Source organism: Aplidium turbinatum, chromosome 9 (genome assembly GCF_918807975.1).
Source record: "Aplidium turbinatum chromosome 9, kaAplTurb1.1, whole genome shotgun sequence".
Lineage (NCBI taxonomy): Eukaryota > Metazoa > Chordata > Ascidiacea > Aplousobranchia > Polyclinidae > Aplidium > Aplidium turbinatum.
Window position 1 is genome coordinate 23,393,088 of NC_137480.1, and position 20,756 is coordinate 23,413,843.

Here is a 20,756-nt window from a genome sequence, read left to right on the forward strand (position 1 = left end):
GTTTACAGAAGTTCAAGTTCATTACCACGTATACAAAGCCGCAACTTAATTTATTTCGGTCCTAAGCTGGGTTCCTTACGTCTTGCGACGTAGGCTACCTGTCAGCAAGCATTGCCCTTTTTACCTTGTTCCAACGTCATTCAACGTTGATCCGGTGAAAAACTCAACTTTTGCAAGCTTGATTCATAAAGTTGAGGTTGATAGCACGAGTTTTGATGAAATATTGATATTCAATAGTGACGTCACAAAATTACACTGACGTATGAGTCGCCGATGCGGTCCCGGATGTTTGTTTGTCCCGCAATAAATACATTCTATGATGGAATAATGCAAATGAATGATGACACAATTGCACGTTGTTCAACGGTGGCTCCGGCCTAGAAAGCCCACTAGAAAGGAAACATGTCACCTTTCTACGTAGTTTCAACATCTAAAGACGATGAAACGACATGGAAAACGTAACTTCGTAACTCGATAAAAAAAATTAGCAAAATGTTTCATCCCCCAGCTAGAAAAATTAGTTCCTTTTACACTGATTTAACATCTGCCGACGTTGAATTAACGTTTAAACGACCAATTTCTCAAGCTGGGGCGAAATCAAAACTAAAGCAGCTGCAAATTTCAAACATTCTCATCTAACACACCAGCAGGAGGAACAAATTAGGTCTTTGGAAGTTTTGGGCAAGGAAACCTTTTTTACCAACTGAACTCACACTATCGACACAGTTGGAACAAAGTATGTGGCACATTCAGGCGAGTGAAATTAATGAATTTGTTTCATCCACTTGCAAAGTTGCTTCTTACATTGATGCAACGTCCACACACATAATTATAATTAACATTAAGAGATTTGTTTTTGCAATCTGTGTAGCTTCAGCCGAAATAGGGTAAAAACATAAAAATAGGATTTTGTGAACAAATATAAAAATTATATCAGTTTGGATCAAAAGACAAATTTAAAAGTTAATCTAACTTTTAAAGTAAATTTTTTAGAAAATATTGATGACACTCACAGTTTAATGTCAAACTGTAAAGTTGCGAGTTCCAGATCAATTTGCAACTTTAAATTTATCACGTAGTGGCAATACGGAGAAGTTGCAGCAGCTGGCAAACTTTGCAGCTGAATGGGAATTTGAAGATTTTGTTTGGCTTTTAAAAAAATTCATTGGCAATGAAATCCTAATAATAGATAAATATAAGTTCTAAAGATGACAAACAAGATATAGATTTGAAATTAGCGAAATGCGATGTGAGTGTTGTAGAACAATGCTCTTCTTATGTTGACGCATTCGACTCGTGGTCCAGCCAAACGAACAAGATTTGACACAAAATCGACTATGTTGGTAATAAGCATTCAAAAATCACGATACAGCCGAACAGCGTTTCCAATCACAAATCAAAGATATTTTAACTGACATCGGGGACAGAAACTGGCCGAGGGTTTTGCTTGAGATGCAACAGAGTGGATCTCATCCGGGTCACATCCTTACTCCCCTTGGATACTTTCGGGTTAAAGTCGCATAGCTTGGACACTCTCTCCCACTCCGAACCGGGCGCGCTGTAGTCGCGATCCTTCACGAACTGATCTTCGGCGGTTCTGTAAGTTAAGATTGTCTTTTATTATTCGATCAGCGCCAAATCTCCACAGAAAATGTAGCCTACTGCCAAGCCAAGATACATTGGCCCATTTATGAGCAATACTTCAAAAAAAAAATCTTAGCCCACATGGCTACCTACATCAAGAGAAAAACAGACGCAAACACTAATGTAGACCTGTCACCTATGTACTCTGCAGGCCTAGTATATATTTGTGGTAGGTCTGTGTTTCTGTTACTAATAAGGCAACATGTTGGTATTGTAAACTATGTTAGATTCCTAAATAAATAAAACCCACATACTAAAGTTTTGTTTTCATGAATAAGTTAATTTTAATTCAAGGATTTAGGATTTTTGGTGCATGTTTGTTTACAAAGAAAGCATTAAGTTGGGCTTGACAAGATAAGCCGGATTAAAACTGGACTGCTACTAATTCTATGATCTCATTTCATCGCAACAAACAATGAAATAAGATTTATCATAGAATTAGTTGAGGGGTTGAGAAAGGGGTTGAGAACAGGGTTGAGAAAAACCCGTTTTTTTGGGGGGGCTTTATTTAAAAAAGATGCAAAAAAAGGTAGTCATGCTTATTTTACCTCAAATACTACTTTTCCCCAATGAAGTGCCTCTCACTCACAGTACATGCTGGAATAACTCAATAAAATAATGCACTAGGGCTGTTTAACTATGAGGCCTTCTTGCATAAATGAGTTTTAGTGTAGTACAAAGTGGCATTACTTGATTTTTGTGTACAGAAATATCCACTGTGTTTTCAATTTATCCTTGGAAATTTCCTTCACAATCACATCCTCAAGTCCTAATTTGAAGTTTGTTTTAAGTACCTTGATTCATTTTTTCAATTTTCCTATAAAAATTGAACAAATATGATGCTCTGGTTTTTTTTAAGTAGGTTTTTAAAAAAAAAACACCCGGTTTTTTTTGGGTTGGATAAAATACCGACAACCCTGTTTGTTGCAGATATGTAGGCTACTGACGAAGCTACACTTGTGAGATGAAAGTTCAAGGATGAACTTGTTTTCATCAATTTAGTTTGATGCTCTCTGTCACAATCAATGTGCAAAGCCTCGCGTCGGGCTGCTTTGCGTCTTGACAGAATGTGCTGTTTTCATTATGGAATTCTTGAGCGATGTGTTATTATCGGGTATTGACCTAAAGTAACCTCTGATGACGAAATCTGTATTATGTAACGTGTTTTCTACAACCTTCGGCCCTACGTGACATTCTAGAGACTTCTGTTGTTTACATTTAAATGCTACGTGACCGACGATGAGTTCGTGTGATGCAACACTACGTTACCTTCTCGAAGTTACTGGACTGAACAACCAACTATATAAATAGTGGTGTAGTTTGTGTAAAGTATTATTATTATGATGATTATTATTTAGTTGGTTATGAGAGTTGTGCTATGAGTTGTGGATTGGTAGTTGATGCAGAAATTAGAGTTATTTGAGAAGCCGTTCGTTAAAGTTCTTCAAGAAGTCAGATTATCATTTCGCTAGTAGAATTATTCGACATTTAATTGACTGCTTTTCGGTTATAACCCATTAAACTACGTCATTGAATCTTTCCAAGTCTTTTTCCTGGTAAGAGATAGAAAAAATCGTGACATTCTGGGGGCTCGTCCGGGAACAACCGAAAAAGGGAATTAACCGAAAAACCGAAGAATACCGAAGATTTATTGAAAGAATAATAAATTAATGTCAAGATGGCGGATACTGTCAAACATGAGATGATTGAAGACTTAGGGAGCATGGCTGAACGAATGGGGCTGACTGGTAATGAGAAGTCTCAGTTTGTGATGGAAGAGTATCACAAGATAATGGACCAAAAAGCTCAGCGAGAAGCTGACGAAAGAGAAGATAGAAAAGTTGCTCGTGAAATAAGGAAAGCAGAACTTGAAGCTGAGGAGAAGCGAGCACAACTTGAAGCTGAAGAAAAGCGAGCACAACTTGAAGCTGAAGAAAAACGAGCACAGCGTGAAGCTGAAGCAGAAGAGAAGCGGGCGCAGCGCAAAGCAGAAGCCGAAGAGAATCGGGCGCAACGCGAAGCAGAAGCTGAAGAAAGAAGAGCGCAATATGAATTGGAAAAGTTAAAACTTGAATTAGAAAGACAAAAGCTGGACATTGGTGAGCGATCTAATTCTACTAATGATAATGCTCGAGATGTTATTGTGGCGCAAGTTAGACGTCCAGATTTGCCATCATTTGTTGAAGAAAAAGATGAGTTGGATAGTTATTTGTTAAGATTTGAAAGATATGCTACAATAGCCAAATTGGAGAAGTCGACGTGGGCTACCCAGCTAAGCATGTTATTATCGGGACAAGCTCTTGATGTATATTCAAGACTTTCGCAAGAAGAGGCCATGAACTACGACAGATTGAAGTTAGCTCTGTTAAAACGATACAATTTTACCGAGCATGGATACCGTCAAAGGTTCCGTGAGGCAAAGCCTGAACGGCACGAAAGCCCAGGTCAATTTATTGAACGTTTAAGAAACCTTTTGTTAAAATGGTTTGAACTTTCGGCGGCCGAACAATCATTGGACGGATTGGCAAACCTTATAGTTAAGGAACAATTCACAGATTCATGTTCAAAAGATCTGTCTGTTTATCTAATGGAGAGAAGTCCAAAGAATCTAGAAGAAATAGCCAGTGTGGCAGAACAGTACTTAGTTGCTCATGATGAGAAGTTGTCGACTGAAGAAACGTTGTCATGCGATAATGACGAGGAGCAAACAAATAATTTTAAAGGAGGTGCGGTTCCAAGAGAAGTACGTTGTTTTAATTGTAATGGCTTAGGTCATAAGTCTGTTGACTGCCGGAGGAAGACTAACAGAAATCATCAGGAATCGAGGAAGTGGTGCAATCGTTGCAATAGGCAAGGACACGAAGCGAAGGAATGCAAGGACAAGTCGTTTTCTCTTTCCAATCAGTCTGGAAAGAATGAGAAAGACACGGACGTTTATCGATGCGGTTGTGCGTTAATGATTCCTAAACCAACGCTTGACGAGGAGAGACCGGATGAAGATGTTTGCGAAGAAATAAAAGCTGAAGATTACCTGCCAGTAGTGGATGGAAAAGTTGGAAACAAAAAGGTAAAAGTTTTACGTGATTCTGGTTCTACGGGTATAATGGTGAGGAGAGATTTGGTTAAAGACAGTCAGTTAACGGGAAAAACTGGAATTGTGATGTCGATAAATAACACTTCAATCCAAGGACCGTTAGCGAAGATATATATCGAAACTCCATATTGTAGTGGGACTGTGAAAGCGTTATGTTTACAAAACTCTTTAGTTGATCTTATAATCGGAAATGTTATTGAGAGAAATTCTGAAGTTACTTGTTATTCTTGTGGCAAGAATGGTCACTTTGCTCGAGATTGTTCTGCAGATAATCAGCAACGATCTCACGATGACGGTTATTACGAGAGCGATGAACCGAGGAGAAGAGGCAGGCGACGACCATTTGGAGTTTGCTATAGATGCGGTAGACGCGGACACTTCGCCAGGGAGTGCGTTGCTGACGGCGGACATTCGGAAAACAGACGTTGCCGTGACAACCACTGCTACCGATGTGGGGAGATTGGACACATAGCCAGGAGCTGCCCTTTTGATGAAAAGGCTTGCTACAATTGTCATAAAGAAGGTCATCTCGCCAAGGACTGTCCGGAGAGGAGGTGTTTCCGATGTAGGAAGATGGGTCATCTCGCTCGCCGATGCACTGAAGATGTTGAGGACGTTGGAAACTTTCACAGAAAACGTGACTATTGTTTTGAGAAAAGCTATCGTTGGTAGATCATGCAACGATGGACTTATGAAAATTGATTATTGAGTAATTAATTGTTTTGTGGTGTGTTTTGTATTGATTGTGTTGTTATATTGTTTGCAACAATATTCTAAGGGGGGGCGTATGTCACAATCAATGTGCAAAGCCTCGCGTCGGGCTGCTTTGCGTCTTGACAGAATGTGCTGTTTTCATTATGGAATTCTTGAGCGATGTGTTATTATCGGGTATTGACCTAAAGTAACCTCTGATGACGAAATCTGTATTATGTAACGTGTTTTCTACAACCTTCGGCCCTACGTGACATTCTAGAGACTTCTGTTGTTTACATTTAAATGCTACGTGACCGACGATAAGTTCGTGTGATGCAACACTACGTTACCTTCTCGAAGTTACTGGACTGAACAACCAACTATATAAATAGTGGTGTAGTTTGTGTAAAGTATTATTATTATGATGATTATTATTGAGTTGGTTATGAGAGTTGTGCTATGAGTTGTGGATTGGTAGTTGATGCAGAAATTAGAGTTATTTGAGAAGCCGTTCGTTAAAGTTCTTCAAGAAGTCAGATGATCATTTCGCTAGTAGAATTATTCGACATTTAATTGACTGCTTTTCGGTTATAACCCATTAAACTACGTCATTGAATCTTTCCAAGTCTTTTTCCTGGTAAGAGATAGAAAAAAATCTCTGCTTTTTTTAATGTAAAATTATTAAAGCTTAATGTGTAGCGTCCCCAATCACCAGTTTGATTCCTTCAGAGTAGGTAACACAAAGCAATGGCACAACAACAATACCACGATTCATTTTGTTAGAAGTTGCGACAGTTCAGAAGGAGCGATCTTCCTGGCGTAAGCACTACCTGACTACTCACTTTAGAACAGCGAGCATTACCTTCGTAACAGTAACATCTATGATGTTATCACGAAAGGCGAGATGTTAATAGTTGTTTTTCAGAAAGAACGCTTACATCAAATTGGTTGGAAATATTTTTATTCCAATTAAGCGTTTTTGCTTATTCCATTGTATCATTAAATGCATTTTTCAACTTTATTTAATATACCGTAAAGCACTATTCTAATTTCTTCATATCTTGTGCAGAAGGATGAGGTTTGGTTTGAACCAACATTACCATAGTCAAGTTTTACAATTCCCTTTCGGCAATTCCAATCAAACTAACAGCCGTAACAATCAATATCAATTACTAGGTATATGCTTGTAGGGAATGTAGGCCCCTAAGCTCCTTTATTTTTTCGGCGACCAAGCATGGCCCATCAAGAGCTTCTTCCAGGCGGCTAAATTCTCGCGCTCGGCAGGCAAAATAAAAAATCCGTTAAAACTTTGTTTTTTCTCTTAAACCGTTAATTAAAAACTTTTTAGAAAATTCAAGCAGAGATAATGCGACTTTAGCACCAAGAACTGATTTGATGAAACCTGTCGTCCAATTTACATTCCTTGTAACTAAATTCAATGTAGCTTAAATCATCCCTCCTTCGCCCACACACGGATCAAATACATAAGTATTGTACGAAAGGTTTATCATGCACAATCATCAGCTAAGATCACTTGGTTTTAAACCGCCAATGGACTACACCACCCGGTATTTTTGTCGTATCCAGGCTTACTACCCGATGGTTGGAGATTTTGATTAAGTGGACAGGAAGGCAAGGAAGCCAATCTCGGCGTTCACCTTTAAGCAAAAATGTCTTTAAATGTTTTGCCAAACACACAGCTGCATGCTCGGGCGGTGTCGAACCGGCGCCCTTTCGACTGCTCTACCAGGGCTTTCACCACTCGGCTATGCAGCCGACCCGGTGGTTACAATACAATGCGTAAACAGGCTTGAAGACGACGATCTTCACGTGAAAGTGCCATATGAAACTACTACTAGCTACGCAGCGACACTGATAGTTGAAATAAACTCTGATGCCACCAGCAGTGAAGTGTACCAGCACAGCCAACCCTACTCATGCCACCTCTACTTTACGTACGTGTAGCCTAATCCTTGATTCTCTCGTTGCTGTTGGAATGCTTCGTTTGCCGATCTATCAGATATAACAATAAATACACAAAATAGAGACATGTATGGCGGTATGCTTTCAGGACAAGACAGTTGCCTTCTACCCAATTCCAACTACATTTAAAAATAGACGTTAAAACTGAAAGGAGCGATCTACCTGGCGTCAGCACAAGGCTGAGTACTCACCAGAATCAGCAAGCAATGCGGAAAAGTAGGGCCCGAGAGCTTCGAGGCATGAGTGATGCGATACTGGTGAGCATAGCCTCATGGGCGAAACACGTCTCTATCGCTACCAATCCAGTTTCAAAACAGAAAGATTAAAAATAATGCACATTGACAGCAACATAGCGCCGTTATAGTGAGCGCAAAAACTTGGGTCTGCTACTATTCGGTGAGTTCCTAACCTCTAATCCTAAAACGGCAATGATAATTAGGCCACGGTACCCGATAATTTAAAAAAAAAATTGAAAAAAATCCCCGGTTAAGGGATCGGACTCACCGAAACGGGCCATTCCGCAAAAACTTATATATAAAAAGTCTATTGAAACAAAATGATAGCAAACCTGTTGCTTTCTTTAGTTTTTTCTAATTGTTCTTGTCGGTTTCGTTCCCAGTCTTCCAACTCTTTCCTGGCCTGTGACAGCCACTCCTGTTGTTTTCGTTCTGATTCTCTGTCTATGTAAATAAATATCAAGTCCCGTTTAGTAAAAATAAAGTTGTATTTATGCAAAAACATGCAACTAGCGCAGACCCATTTATTTAAACCTATAAGATGCATGCACTGTATTCACCTTTTTCAGCTAACAGCTTCATGTTTTCTTCACGCCATATTCTTATTTTTTCAGGCTCTGCCCTCAATTGTTCTAATCTCGCATCCGCCGCAGCAATGGCAGCATACGCCTGAGATGGGTCCATTCTTTCTTCAAGGTCATCGTTCTCAAACTCATTCACATCTCCTCCGTTCGTCATTGGGGGATCTTGCTCCAAGCCACTTGGAGCGTTAAAGAAATCATCTTTGCAATTAATAAAAACACTTGTTATAAATCTTGTCATGTTCACAATTTTTCTGAGCAATCTACACTTTACTACTCATCATTCAACAATATAAAAGTTCAAGTAAGCAATTGCTCGCAAAAGGTTTGCCTTGTGTGCCACATGCTTCACAAGGTACATTCCAGTTATTGATTAAATGATCTTAAGGAATACAGAACTGTATACGTTTTTTATTACAAATATCTTTCGTTTTTAATATCTAATATAAATTTTGGACCTTGCAGGTTACAAGCTAACATAATCTGAAATGCAGCTTCTTTTCCTATGATGGGACATAGTGAAAAAAAGCCTAAAACTTATAAGACCCTACTTTTCAGTTGTGCACTTACAGCTAACCTACTCACCATTAGAGGGGACTGGACCTGTGACGTCTTCTAAAGTATCAGCAAACCCATTTGTAGCAGAATTGGAGTTGTCAAAACCACCGAGTACATCGCTTTCTAATCCTGAACAATACAATACCTCGCATAACAAGTAGGCTATATAATACAGGGGCTGGCAACTTCTCCAGTCGGCAGGCATAATATGGGAAAATGAAGTACTTGGCGGGCCGGATTCATGAATCGCTACACTAATCGAGTATTTATCTACCTAGACAAGGAATAAATCGTATTTAATGTAATGTAAACTTTAAGTTTAAAGCATAGAGACCAAAAACAGTATCATATTTAATGATTTTATTAACAATTAACGTAATGTACTTCAATAGCTGCTGAAGTCAATGAGACATAATATGTCTACATATTATTGTCTACATATTATGTAGTCGATCAAAGTTGTCAACAAGTTCTTTGAACTCTGGCTGCAATGCGGACATAAAACCCCTCAGTAAAGACTGCACGTGAACATTAGTGAGATTGAATTGCAGCTTTGTCTTGTTAATGTTCATGGTCAAAAATGCTTGCTCGTAAATGTATGTAAACCTGAACAGAACAAGTAGTCTCATGGCCATCTTTCTCAGGTTGGAAAACTTGGACTCATTCAGTGACGCATAAAATTTGTCAACGCTTTTAGATTGAAATATCTCTTTTAGGGTAGAGTCACACTGCAAATCAATCAATTCTAGTTGTGGAGCATCCGGCATCATCTTTTCAAAGTCAGTTGAAATGGGTGATGATACGATATCAAACTCAGCAGAAAGTTTCTGGAAGTCCGCAAAACGACGACCAAATTTATTGTCTAGTGCAGATATCATATTGGTGTACTTCTCAATTGTCATCATCTGGGGTGCCATATAGTTTCGAGTGTTGGAAAGTGTGTTGTAATAATCTGATTGAACTGGCAAGAAAACGGTTTAAGCTTCAACCTGAATGGCTTCACTGTTGAGTACATTTCGTGAGCAAAAGTGCCCTTCCCTTGAAGTCTGGCGTTCAATTCATTCATATGTTCAAAGAGATCAATTAAAAACGCCAGATCTGATAGCCATTTTCTGAGTTGAGGATGTTTTGTATCTTTCTCTTTTATCTCCAAAAACCGTAATATTTCCGTTGTCAGGTCGGAACATAACATGCTTGTCACTTGACTAAAAATTGAAAACATAGAATCACAGAACTAAAGAATAACTAACAGTCACTATTATTTGACGTAGTAAGCAAGTAGTGGGGAATTGCGGCAGAGTGTGGCCGCAGGCCACATTATCATGGAAAGACCAGAAATTGTCTGCGGCCACTCAAAATCCTGCCACGGGCCGGGTCCAGTCCGTGGGCCGTATGTTGCCCACCCCTGATATAATACAATATTGCGTTAAAGATAATTAAGTGATGAGGTGGCTTCATACTAAAGATTTTTACAATGTTTTTAGTTGTGCTTCAGTAAAAAAAAAAACCTCACCAAAATATACCTGCAATTTCGTTTTCTTGTTGAGCAAGGAAATCAGCTGCAGGGTCCACATCTGTTGTTGTCGCAGGTTCTGTAGATTGCTCAAAGTTGTCTCCAAATAAATCAGACATTGTAATTATTTAAGTGTAAGAAAAAAAGTTTGAAAGTTCAAAAATAACCTGGAAATCAGTTCAGTTTGTTTTTATTTCTGACCATCACAAGGGAAAAAAAAACAATATTATATATATAATATATATAATGCCTTTTTGTAGTATTAATAGTTTTCATTGTTTTAATATATATATATTATACATGACAAACATAGCAAAGATTGTAACATGTAAGTTTGGTAGGTGTATCAATTAACGATCTAGTAATTTCTAAAAAATGGATTTTTTGTAATGTAACCATATGTTTAATGTTTCGATTTTTCTATAATTTTTTTCCATTTTTTGAACCATAGAGAAATAAAACATAGCAACTTTAGCGGGTAAAGTTACTAGAATGGAGACTAGAATGGACCCGCTAAAGTTACTATGTTTTATTTCTCTATGGTTCAACAAAGCAAACTCTCTACCAAAGCTTTATTTTTCCATTTTATAGACCTGTGCCAAGTTCATGGTGCATGTGTATTGTGTAAATGTGTAACCTTACTTTTTGCAAACTATATAATTGAGAGTGCATGTCCTCAGAGGCTATGGTTCATATATAGGAAGTGGCTACATTTACGGCGCCGTAAATACAGCCGTTCCATGCCTTTTTTTTAATCTTTACGCCGTTTTTACTGCACATGTGCGCTGGTGCGTATTTTTTCTTCTTTCTCGAAAGAACAAATGAAAAAAAGTGCATATATAACTTCTAAATTCAACCGCTTTTGCCAAGTGAATCTGTGGCGCGTGCGATCTTTGTCTGGCTCGTGCTCCCAAGATAAGAGTTCGATACCACCACGAGGTGTTTTTTTTTAAACTAAATTCGAACCCGAAGTGACTCAATCGTTAGGCTACGCATTTTTGTGGCCGTTCAGTTTAGTTTGTTTTTAGTTCTGACCATCACAACGAAAAAACAATATATGACAAACATAGCAGAGTAAGGTAGAAGCGACAAAACGCGGACGTTACAGGCTAGCGTGCATGATACCAAAGCAGGACAATCAGTTCAAAATATGGCACAATCGCAACACCTTTAATAAAATTTTTATAAATTGAGAACAAAGAGAAAAAAAAGGCTAGTGAGTTTTTTTCTTTAACAATTAATATGAGTAAAAAAAAATCTAAATTCATAAAATTTTTAGGTGTTACGACCGTGCCATATTTTAAACTGATTGTCCTGCTTTACTATCATGCACGCTATAACATCCGCGTTTTGTCGCTTCTACCTTTTTTTAGACCTCTGCTATGTTTGTCATATATAATATATATGATACTGTTTTTTTGTTGTGATGGTCAGAACTAAAAACAAACTAAACTGAACGGCCACAAAAATGCGTAGCCTAACGATTGAGTCACTTCGGGTTCAAATTTAGTTTAAAAAAAGAAACACCTCTTGGTGGTATCGAACTCATATCCTTGGGAGTACGAGCCAGACAAAGATTGCACGTGCCACAGATTCACTTGGCAAGAGCGGTTGAATTTAGAAGTTATATATGCACTTTTTTTCATTTGTTCTTTCGAGAAAGAAGAACAAATACGCACCAGCGCGCATGTGCAGTAAAAGCAATGTAAAAATTAAAAAAAGGCATGGAACGGCTGTATTTACGGCGCCGTAAATATAGACACTTCCAAATATATAATATATGGTAAGTAAAATCTCTGCACGTAGAAACACAAGACAACAAACAGTTGGAAATATAACGTGGAAAATAGAATTAAGTGAGCTGCTTCCTTGAATCAGTTTATTTTCTTTCAATAGCAGCACATATCAACAAACAGAATAAATGAAATGTAAAAACAATGCATTGTAGGTTAGATTATGATAGGCTACAATCATAACAGTAACGAATGACCATCAGTGGTTATCTAGTCATTCATACACAGTTACAGTCTTACAGACAGGTATGCAGGCAGGAACACAGTACTTCAATGAATAAAAAAGATTTAGCCACTGACATCATGAAACAATTACTGTTGGTTTGAATCTCCATTCTTCGACTGAGAAAGACGAGGATAGAGATTCAAACTAGCAACTAAGATTTTAACTAACAACCAAAAAAATTTGAAAATTAATTAACTCTTGTAGCAAGGGGTTTTTTAATTGAGAACTTACAAAAGAGTTCAAGCTAACAAACAGCACGTAAGCAAAATTCTCAAAGAATTTTCAAAATTTAAACACAAAAGAAAACTTGAAGAATTAATTATTCACAATTGAAAAAGCACAAAAAATAATCTACATTGAATAAATATACAATAAAATAATGATTTTAGGTACTCGCTGTAACAACATATAATTAAAAGCGTGGTGCAAAAACAACTATAAAGCATTGTCTTGGAATGAAGTGGTTTGAGTTGTAGCCGGCAACTGTACATTTTGATAGTTGAAACTCATGCTTTATAACAAACTGCGTAATACATACCACAAAATCGCAATTATCATAAAAGCAAACCCGTGTTTGACAAGCAGGAACACTCAATTTTTGTACAAACAGCAAATCACAATTTGTGCCAGGAACATCGTTTCTCCAAATTGAGCCAAGCTGTCAATGATCAGCTTAACCAGAGTTGCCAAACTTAAAACGAGAAAACTATTTTGATTTGATAAAATTAATAGTTAACTGCTTTTATAGTGCATATTGATGATATGAGAGGAGTAAAAGTTGGTGGCTTGAATATAACAAATTTACGCTATGCTGATGATACTGTTCTGTTGGCTGAATCACAAGAAGATCTTCAAGAAATATTGGACAATGTTAACTCAATTGGTAAAGAATTTAATATGAAAATTAACGCTAAAAAGACCAAATCAATGATAATCTCAAAATCACCAGACACTTCAGTACTCCAAATTATAATTGACAACGAAATTATACAAAAAGTAAAATCTTTTTCATATCTTGGTCATTTAATAACTGAAGATGGGAGGTGTGACCATGAAATTCTTAGACGGATAGAAATTGCAAGAACTACATTTGGAAAAATGAAAAATATTTTAACCAATCAACGTTTAAATTTATCAACTCGTCTCAGGATATTAAAATGCTATATTTGGTCGACCCTATTATACAATTCCGAGACTTGGACAATGTCACAAAAAATGGAGAAACGGATCGATGCCTTCGAGCTCTGGACATACAGGCAAATGTTAAAAATTTCATGGAAACAAAAGATCACTAACGATGAAGTACTCTCCAAATTCAATTCAAGCAAAATGCTCTTACAAACAGTCAAAAGAAGAAAATTGAAGTATTTCGGACACACAATAAGGCAAAATTCATTACAAAGATCATTAATAGAAGGGAAGATAAATGGTAAAAGAAGTAAAGGCAGACCAAGAATGATTTGGACAACAAATATCACAAAATGGACAAAATTAACTTATGAATGTGCAGTACGCACAGCTCATGGTCGAGAACAATGGCGCATTGTATCCAACCCTCCATACGAGAAAGGAACAAAATGATGATGATAGTGCATATTTTATTTATATTTTTTAAAAACAATATTTTTTAAAAACTCTTAAAAATACATTTTTAAAAACTTGCTGCTGCTATTTTGGCACGAAACAGCTAAATTCATGTGTGAGGATGAGACTAGTCACCCCAGGGCCGTGTTGGTTGGTTGCTTTTGAATCTTTATCCTCGGACTGACAAAGCCTTGATAGGTTATTCCTGGTAGTTTCGCATATTTGTAGAGGCTCTTGACGCAGGGCCGGTTACCGAGATTGGCAGAGTGAAGTTTTCCGATTGTTGAAGTGTTATTGCCGGGCAATTATTCCATTTACTAAGTGCCGCTGAATGGAGAGCAGTCCTGAAATGCGTTGCTCAAGCGCACACAACGAGAGTCGAACCAGCGCCACTAAGTTACAAATCCCAAAATTATCGTTGTCTGACCGAACGTTAGAGGTTGACCAAAGTGCAAAGTCCAAGTATACATATTCACTAAGAATTATTCTCATCAAACTGTAAATTCATTGTAAAGTACTAGCCTATTTTTTTTCGATGCGAATGATGTCACGTAGGCTAAACGTAGGCTACTATGGACTTGGTCAGTTTTTCGTTTTAATGCTTTCGGCATCAGTTTACCTACATCCCACTCTGCAAATCCATCCTTGTTGACAGTGATACAATGTCTGCTTTGCTGGCTGGAAACTTTACTTGTCACAGATAAGACAACAGTACAACATTGTTTGTTTCATTAAAGTTAAGCAATCTAGTGTTCACTTTTTGAGAAAAAGCGATCTTCCAGGCGTCAACACTACAATACACTACATGTGGCAAGAACTAGTGGTGCGGTAGGCTACTGATGAGCCCAGCCTCATGGGCGAAACACATGTCTATCGCTGAGTTCTTGCTTCACTCGACCGCCGAGAAACACATGTAGCCTACTCACTTTTTGCTTAACTTCCCGAAAGTGACGATGACATTAGCGACAGAAAAAATCTTCTAATAGTTCTAATGCAAATTGTTGTAATTTTACGTTTTTCAATTCGGTTAGGTCGGAAACGAGTTGCTGCAATTTGAAAAATGATTTGAAACAGTCACTACAATGAAGCCTTGCAAGGCGTGCTGGTAAGTAGCCCACAAGCAGTTATCATTGGCAATCAGCCGAGTGATTAGATTGTTAGATTTTTTTATTTCAATCTACGTCACGAATTTCGAGACTTTACGTAGCTGATGTTTTTGAAAAGAAAAACGAATTCAATTTTAATTAAGAACGGTGAGGTGAAAAACCTTTTGTTGCAACAAGACTTCAACAATCAGAAAACTTCACTCTGCCAATCTCGGTGACCGACTCTGCGTCAAGAGCCTCTACAAGTCTGTGAAACTACGAGGAATAAAATCAAGGCTTTGTCAGTCCGAGGATAAAGATTTCAAACCAACCAACCTAGTGCGCTCTCCAGCAAAATTTAATCTTTTTTTTTTGAAATTGATTGCACGATCTTATCTTTATTTGAATCGTGGTTCTCAAGCTATGCGCCGCATAAATTTTGCAAGCGTGTCCTTAAATTTCTGAAAGCCATAGCCTACGCCCTACGATATTGCCTGTCGTTTTATAGGCCTATTGTTTTTAACGTACAGTAGAACTCGGTTAATCCGGATCTTCGCCTAATCCGGATAAAACTAGAAGTACAAATGATTTGTAATCTTTTTCTTGAGAAACAGCTTCGGATTATCTCCGGATCTTCGCCTATTCCGGACAAAAGTTGCGCTTTCTCTATCGCTTTATCCGGATTTTCCCGACAGTTTTGCCATTTTATGTTAAAACGTAACGTGGCTTATTGCGAGAAATTTCTTATCTATTGTTCCGTTAATGTGACGCAATAAATTATTGCGGATTTCTTCTTTTCATGAACAGTAATCCCTCCTAACGCAAAATTCCTGCGGAAATGCCCAAACTCGTACTGTAACTTGAAAAGATGTCTGTGGAATTTTCGGCGGTATGTCGGTGACGTTTTTCCAATAGAAGACTTTGTTTGACTGTGATTTTTTGTAAGTTTTCCAAAGAAACTCGTCTTCCGTAACTGTTTTCAAAAGTTTTGAGTGACTACAGATTATTCCTTCAGACACGCATGTCTGAAGATATAACTTTTGCCAGTGTGTTCTTGCGTTAGACGCAGAGTCTACAAATACATTCATTTTACATGCATACTGCATTTCAAAAGAACTCTATCACTGGGTCGCTAATGTGGTGATCGCGCGTCTCGGAATTGGCAGATGACCACACTTATGCGTTCAATTTCGGTGATTTTTATCGATACCCTTCTATCTAGGTAACGTCAGGCTTGATAGAACCGTCATCGGTTAATCCGGATCTTCGCCTAATCCGGATGGAATCGCCGGTCAAATCGAATCCGGATTAACCGAGTTCTACTGTACTTTAATTGGGTAGAAAAACAAGTCTGCCTTTCCTTAAAGACCACTCATAGGAAGCAGCAAGGTGAGTTTGACAAGAGAAGACGCGTTTGGTTAGAGTCTTAGACAGATCGATGTGGAGGCAAAGTGTAAAGGCGATTGCTGCACTTGTAGGTGAATGCGGCCACCCTCAGTAACTGGGACACCACCGGTTTAAAACTGGACTACTACAACTCATACTGGCGTCCACACAAATATATTGGCAATAAATAAGCATGAAACGTTATGAATTTTGCGACGTGATAAAAAATACTGTCGACCCAAGAATAAGCCACCACAACAACGATCTCTTTTGCATATGAGAACCGTTTAATAAAACTGATCTTAAACAAAAATACACAAGTATGACGAAACAAGTTGGTGGGAAATTACATTTAATCTTTGGCGCCACCAGGAAGTAACGGTGTTTTATAAAAGGCACAAGTGAGATTCTAGTAAAAAAGCAGTTATTTTACGTTTTCAAAACGTTAGGTAACTTTAAAAAATAAAAACACAACTTGGCTAACTTGACTTCAAGCTAGCAAAAGCGAATGATGGCACAGTGTGCCACAAAGTGTCAAGTAAATCAATCGTGTTTTACATTGATTCAACGTCTACATTCAATGAAAAAGCGACTGATTTGCTATCTAGGTCATCACTATCAAGCTGAATATTTTCATGTGTATTCAGAGACAACTTAAAAAAATTGAAATTGATTGGGTAGGTTTTGCTGGAACAGTCTCGCCTGGTAAGTTTCTGAAAATGGTATTTTGTGCAAAAACAAAACGTCAACCTTCAACACTAGAAAGAAAGAAACAATATATACAAAACAGTACGAAGGCAGTCAAGGTGATAAGACCAAGTTCATTGACATACAAAAGCAATTTTCGACTGATCCAATGACACTACCCATTCATACACATTGGAAGGTGGAGTGGGTCTTATATTTTAGGTCTGGAACTGGAAGCCCAAAATTAGCTTCTCAATGCATGGATGGAATCGGCAAAAGCAACCAGGCCTGTATGACGATTTACAAAATCTAGGCTCCAAATTTTAACCCATCCCGATACAAAAAGAAAGTATTGGCTTTTACATGCCGAAAGCTTGCAAGTTACTCTTTCAACAACCCTACTAAGTTTCGGAATTGTCCAACTTCGTTTCAACAACGCCAAGCGTTGAAACGACATTAAAATTGCAAATTTTGTTGAGGATAATTGAAGTCAAATAGATTTTTCATAATGTGCCTTGTACAATGTCGGGTGCTCAAGTATGAAAATGGGTTATGAAAGGTAATAATAAAAACTGTGATGTAACAAAGGATTCGTGCAAAACGAGATTAAAACTATTTGAAAACTCTGCAATAAGGCTATTCAAGTTACAAACTTCACGATGTGTATGCGATTTCATAAAGTGAAAAATATGTGCTTTGATGAGTGGTACAAAAAATTTCATGCTTGCAATAATTGACTCGCGGTACCGAAGGAAAACAACTGTAAAATGATTTCATAACAAAATTTTGACTTGAATGCAAAAAGACTTGATTCATCAGGTAAAATATTCGACCAAGATGTGATATCAAGGACAGATTGTCCAACATTAATATATTACAGTACACCAATAAAAGGAAATAACATCTAGTCATAAAGCGTTGTAATGAAACAGCAGTAAAGATGTAAAACTAAAAACAAATAGCACAGAAGTAACATAAAACAATGGAATACGATAAAGACACCACAATAAAGGCACATGGCACAGAGATACTAAAAATGGCACCACGCCTATCCTGATACTGATTCCACAAAGTGTGCCACTTTCTAATATGTAATAAACACATGCATTTCTACTAGAACAGCATTTTTACTGAACCGATTTACAAGTATTTGAAATACTTTCTATAAACAGCGTTACAAGTCTGCCATCAATATTTTTGAATCCCTGTACGGAAGAAAATTTCCAGTAGAAAAGATCAAGAGTCTGAATTGTGACGCATTTTTCCACTCATACCAACGTGACGTGGAACTTCATTGGCTGTAAGATCTTCTCCCTGATTGTCTCATTTGTGGGAATTCACCAGCGACCACTTTGATTGACCATTCCCTTACCCCCGTGTAGCAACCTGCTGGCAGGAAGGTGGGAAACGGGGGCCTGGGGCCGGTTGGTGGGGGACTGGGGGCGCGGTTGGGGAGAAAGAAATCCACTCAGACTATCCGATGACTGCTGAGGTAATCGAAGCGATGGGGAGATACTAGATGGCGTATTCGCTCCTTCTCCGTACAATACGTTTCGGTTTTTTTTCAATTCTGAAAGAAGCGGCCGTTAAAAAGTTGTTGAGGCGCTATGTTATGACGTCATAATCGCATCACAAACACAATAGATGAACTTCATCAACGTTATTATAACATAAGCAAACATTTAAAATGTGACAATATTATGAAGTTTTATTTTATGTAAAAAGAAGGATAAAGTTTTTGAACAACTTAACGCGGTTTTGAAGAGATACTTCGCTTGCGTAAGATCATGCTTCCAAGGGGGGGTTATTGCCCACGAGGAGGGAGGCATGGCGCACAAAGAAAGAGAACACGTACGTACTTTCAATAGCAAGCAGGATTTTCTTTCTTGGTCCGAACGCTTTGATTCCGAGCTCCGTTAAATCGGACTCGGTCAGAGTGAGGAAGGTCTGAAGGTCCACCTGTGAATGAAAGCATTCCTTACTTTGTGTTTTTTGTTTGTCGTATCCAAGTTTACACCAGGTGGTTGAAGATTTAGATTAAGCGGACGGGAAGGCAAGGAAGCCAATCTTCGTGTCCACCTTCAGGCATGCCTTTAAGTGTCCTGCCACAGACACAGCCGCAAGCTCTTGAGCGGTGTCGAACCGGCACCCTTTCGAACGTCGTTCCAGGGTTCTCACCACTCGGCTATGCAGCCGACAACTCGGCTATACGTTGGCACCACCTCGGCTATACGTTGTGTTCAAACCAGGTGATTGAAGATTCCCATTAAGTGGAGGGAAAAAGCCAGTCAAAAAGACAATGAACAAGGCCGCTTACTTCTTGATTGGAGAAAACCTCGCTGTATCTTTGCAGGTTGAGGTGACTTAGAAGGTCGTGCAGCTCCACAGAGTTGGACTGGCCACCTAGGTGGTTGTTGGTGAGGAGTGATAATGCTGCCTCCAGTGGCTGGTTCGAGATGTGTTGAAGGCGGGACATCGAATCTCCAGGGTTGCCATACGAGTTGGAGTTGTTTGTGTCATCGTTCGGGTGTGGGGGCGGTGGAAGAGTTTGGTTCATATAGTCATTTGGAGATGGATCGACTAAAAAAATAAAACGATTTGAGTAAAGATCAGACAGACGTAGCTGTGAGATTATACATGAAAGAAAAAATTGTCATTGTTCAATATTGAAAATGTGTTGAACGGGCGTGACTTTTCGCAACAAACCTTTTTTTATTAATTGCAACTAGTTAACCTGGCAGCACTGAAATCATGGTGGAACACACCGAAAATTTCTCACATTCCAACCTTGTCTTTCATCTGGGGAAACTTTCTCTTAAAATAGAATCTCGCTTAAGTTAATTTGGTCCAATTACTTGAATGATTGCAAAGGTCTACGATTCAAACATCAATGCTGAGGCTGTGATGAACTGTGGCCATGACACGACATATTCATTATTCAGGCAAGACTTTTTCTAAATATTGATTTGATGTCGAAGGGAAGAAAGTTGAGGGACCAAAAATGAGATGACTAGAGTGGGTGAGACAAGACATCAGAGGAAAGAATCAAACCCAACAACAGAGGAGCGGAGGAAAGGCTGTAAAAACTGGCGGACCCCTGTTAGCGAGGACAAAAACCAGGTCTCATCTACCAAAAGGACAAATGGATGACGACTGATGGTTGCTTTCTATCTCACTTACATGTTGCGTGATGACGTCGCTGAGGCAGGGAATTCCCCAAATCCTTGGAATGTAGGGAGAGGTTGTGGCTGTTCTTCTCTCTCCAAGCCGACAACGCAGAACCTCCTTTGCTGGAGTTTGCAAGATGCTGACTCGACGCTAAGTGGTTGCTTTCCGACGACTCCGTATCTTCTGGTAGTGTTACGTCATCCCTCTGCATGAGTAAAATGTTTATAATATAAGCAGCGCTCACCGATTTACGTAATTGTGGCAACAAAACCTTTCGTTAAACACAGATAGTTTTATAAATAGAATCTGTTCAGTTCTAAAAGTATGTTACTTTCCCAGATGCAAAAACCTTAAAGTGGCAAGTGAATTGCAACAACTATTTTGAAATCAATTTAAAAAAAAAAAACTTTTGAAAGTCAGGTCATATAATAACTTGCTAAAACGCTACATAAGTATAACTTTTATAGTCTGGGCAATGTTAACTTAATATAACTTTATGTTTAATCTTACAGCAAAAAAATTTTC

At 38.3% G+C, this 20,756-nt stretch overlaps 3 protein-coding genes across 4 annotated transcripts in view; 1 reads left to right on the forward strand and 2 right to left on the reverse strand.

Moving 5' to 3' along the window:
- Window positions 1-210: 210 nt before the first annotated feature.
- On the reverse strand, window positions 211-10,465 carry LOC145776913 (clathrin light chain B-like). 2 transcript variants are annotated; one of them, XM_082588137.1, is made up of 5 exons: window positions 10,313-10,465; window positions 8,817-8,918; window positions 8,211-8,432; window positions 7,983-8,094; window positions 211-1,597 (listed from the first exon to the last, which is right to left on the reverse strand). In XM_082588137.1, exons 1-5 carry the CDS (start codon window positions 10,419-10,421, stop codon window positions 1,408-1,410), a joined length of 735 nt encoding a protein of 244 aa, XP_082444263.1. In that variant the 5' UTR covers window positions 10,422-10,465; the 3' UTR covers window positions 211-1,407. The 2 variants fall into 2 exon arrangements, with proteins under 2 accessions (XP_082444263.1, XP_082444264.1); XM_082588138.1 differs by lacking the exon at window positions 211-1,597 and adding an exon at window positions 7,096-7,444.
- On the forward strand, window positions 4,601-8,403 carry LOC145777413 (uncharacterized). Its single transcript, XM_082588780.1, has 2 exons — window positions 4,601-6,068; window positions 8,265-8,403. Exon 1 carries the CDS (start codon window positions 4,601-4,603, stop codon window positions 5,408-5,410), a length of 810 nt encoding a protein of 269 aa, XP_082444906.1. The 3' UTR covers window positions 5,411-6,068; window positions 8,265-8,403.
- A 6,073-nt stretch (window positions 10,466-16,538) lies between the features above and the next one.
- LOC145777223 (protein bicaudal C homolog 1-like) overlaps window positions 16,539-20,756 on the reverse strand; it is a 41,003-nt gene continuing 36,785 nt past the window's right edge. Inside the window, exons 20-23 of the mRNA XM_082588547.1 lie at window positions 20,244-20,436; window positions 19,381-19,643; window positions 18,923-19,022; window positions 16,539-18,633 (exon numbers count right to left, since the gene is read on the reverse strand). Of these exons, the coding sequence (XP_082444673.1) occupies window positions 18,401-18,633; window positions 18,923-19,022; window positions 19,381-19,643; window positions 20,244-20,436 (789 nt within the window). The 3' untranslated portion in view covers window positions 16,539-18,400. The remainder of the gene's footprint in view (window positions 18,634-18,922; window positions 19,023-19,380; window positions 19,644-20,243; window positions 20,437-20,756) is intronic.